The sequence below is a fragment of the Teleopsis dalmanni genome, chromosome 2 (genome assembly GCF_002237135.1).
Source record: "Teleopsis dalmanni isolate 2A chromosome 2, ASM223713v2, whole genome shotgun sequence".
Lineage (NCBI taxonomy): Eukaryota > Metazoa > Arthropoda > Insecta > Diptera > Diopsidae > Teleopsis > Teleopsis dalmanni.
Genome location: NC_051847.1, coordinates 83,914,567 through 83,915,682, shown reverse-complemented (window position 1 = coordinate 83,915,682; position 1,116 = coordinate 83,914,567). Strand labels below are relative to the sequence as shown.

General features: G+C 33.2%; 1 protein-coding gene across 1 annotated transcript in view; it reads right to left on the bottom strand.

Annotated features, from left to right (window-relative positions):
• The window catches only part of LOC119674949, a 16,026-nt gene extending 15,378 nt beyond the window's left edge, over positions 1-648 (bottom strand). Inside the window, exon 1 of the mRNA XM_038086105.1 lies at positions 129-648. Coding sequence (XP_037942033.1) covers positions 129-648 — 520 coding nt within the window. The remainder of the gene's footprint in view (positions 1-128) is intronic.
• Between the last annotated feature and the right edge of the window lie 468 nt (positions 649-1,116).

Sequence of the window (1,116 nt, the reverse complement as noted above, 5' to 3'; positions counted from 1 at the left end):
ATCTACTGGAAAATGCGGATCTTCAACAAATACTTGCAAATCCTCAGTGTTTAATAGACGTAGCATTTTTTCAAGTGCTTCAAATGATTGCAACATAATATCAGGACTATCCGAATACTTTATAATACCTGCTAATTTCTTTAAGTATTCCTCTTGTTGTAACATATTTCGTGCCATTCTGGGATCATCTAAACATTTGTTTATGATCGCAGAAAGATATTCTATACAAAATGTATCATTTTCAACATTATAAAATTCTACACATTTGTCCAAAAGATCCATTACTTTTTCTACTTCCAAGTCTTCAAGTGTGTTCATATTTTCTATCATGACGGTAGTTAGGTAAAGCGCGAAACGTTTAATAATTACACTCTCATTTGTTATCAAAAGATTTTTTTCTTGAAGCAGATCTAAAAGCCCCTTTTCACGAAGAACTGCAATGTTTTCAGTTCTTGGGCGCGAATATTCCAATAAATGTTTGAAAACTGTTATCAGTACACTCTCCTCCATGGAGCTGAGCAAGAGCATTGCAGTTTCTATCGTCCCAATTTTTACGGTCAGTTCACTCATAACTGCCTCTTCTGTCTCCACCCTATCTGGGTATGTATTCTGAACGGTATAGATACTTTTCTTTTTTGCAGTTGTCATCTTGCGGCTGTAGTTTATAACAATATACTAAAGAGATTTCTCTATATGTGTATAGATATATATAAGTTCGTGTATAATATTTCTTACAGATGTAAAAAAAGTGTCAAATTTTTTTTTAAATATAAAATATTAAGCACATTTAGTTAATATTAAATTAAAAAACATAAATTTAATTTTAATACAAAATATGCCAAAGAATCTGTGCGGTTTACGTAGGGGTGTTTGCTTGATTCCGTTCCAGAACTTTCTATGCCAAAGAAACATATTCCTCTAATCGGCCGCTTACTAAAAAAGTAGATGAATGTTTGCAAATAATGTATCGAGACCGGCACACAAGCTGTCAGGAGACGGTAAACATCAACCACAAGACAATCCTTTGAAAAAAGCAAGCTACGCAAAGATGCTCCATATCTTGGTAGCGTACGAATTAACGCAAAGAATTTGATTGAACGAATTACTATTAATGAC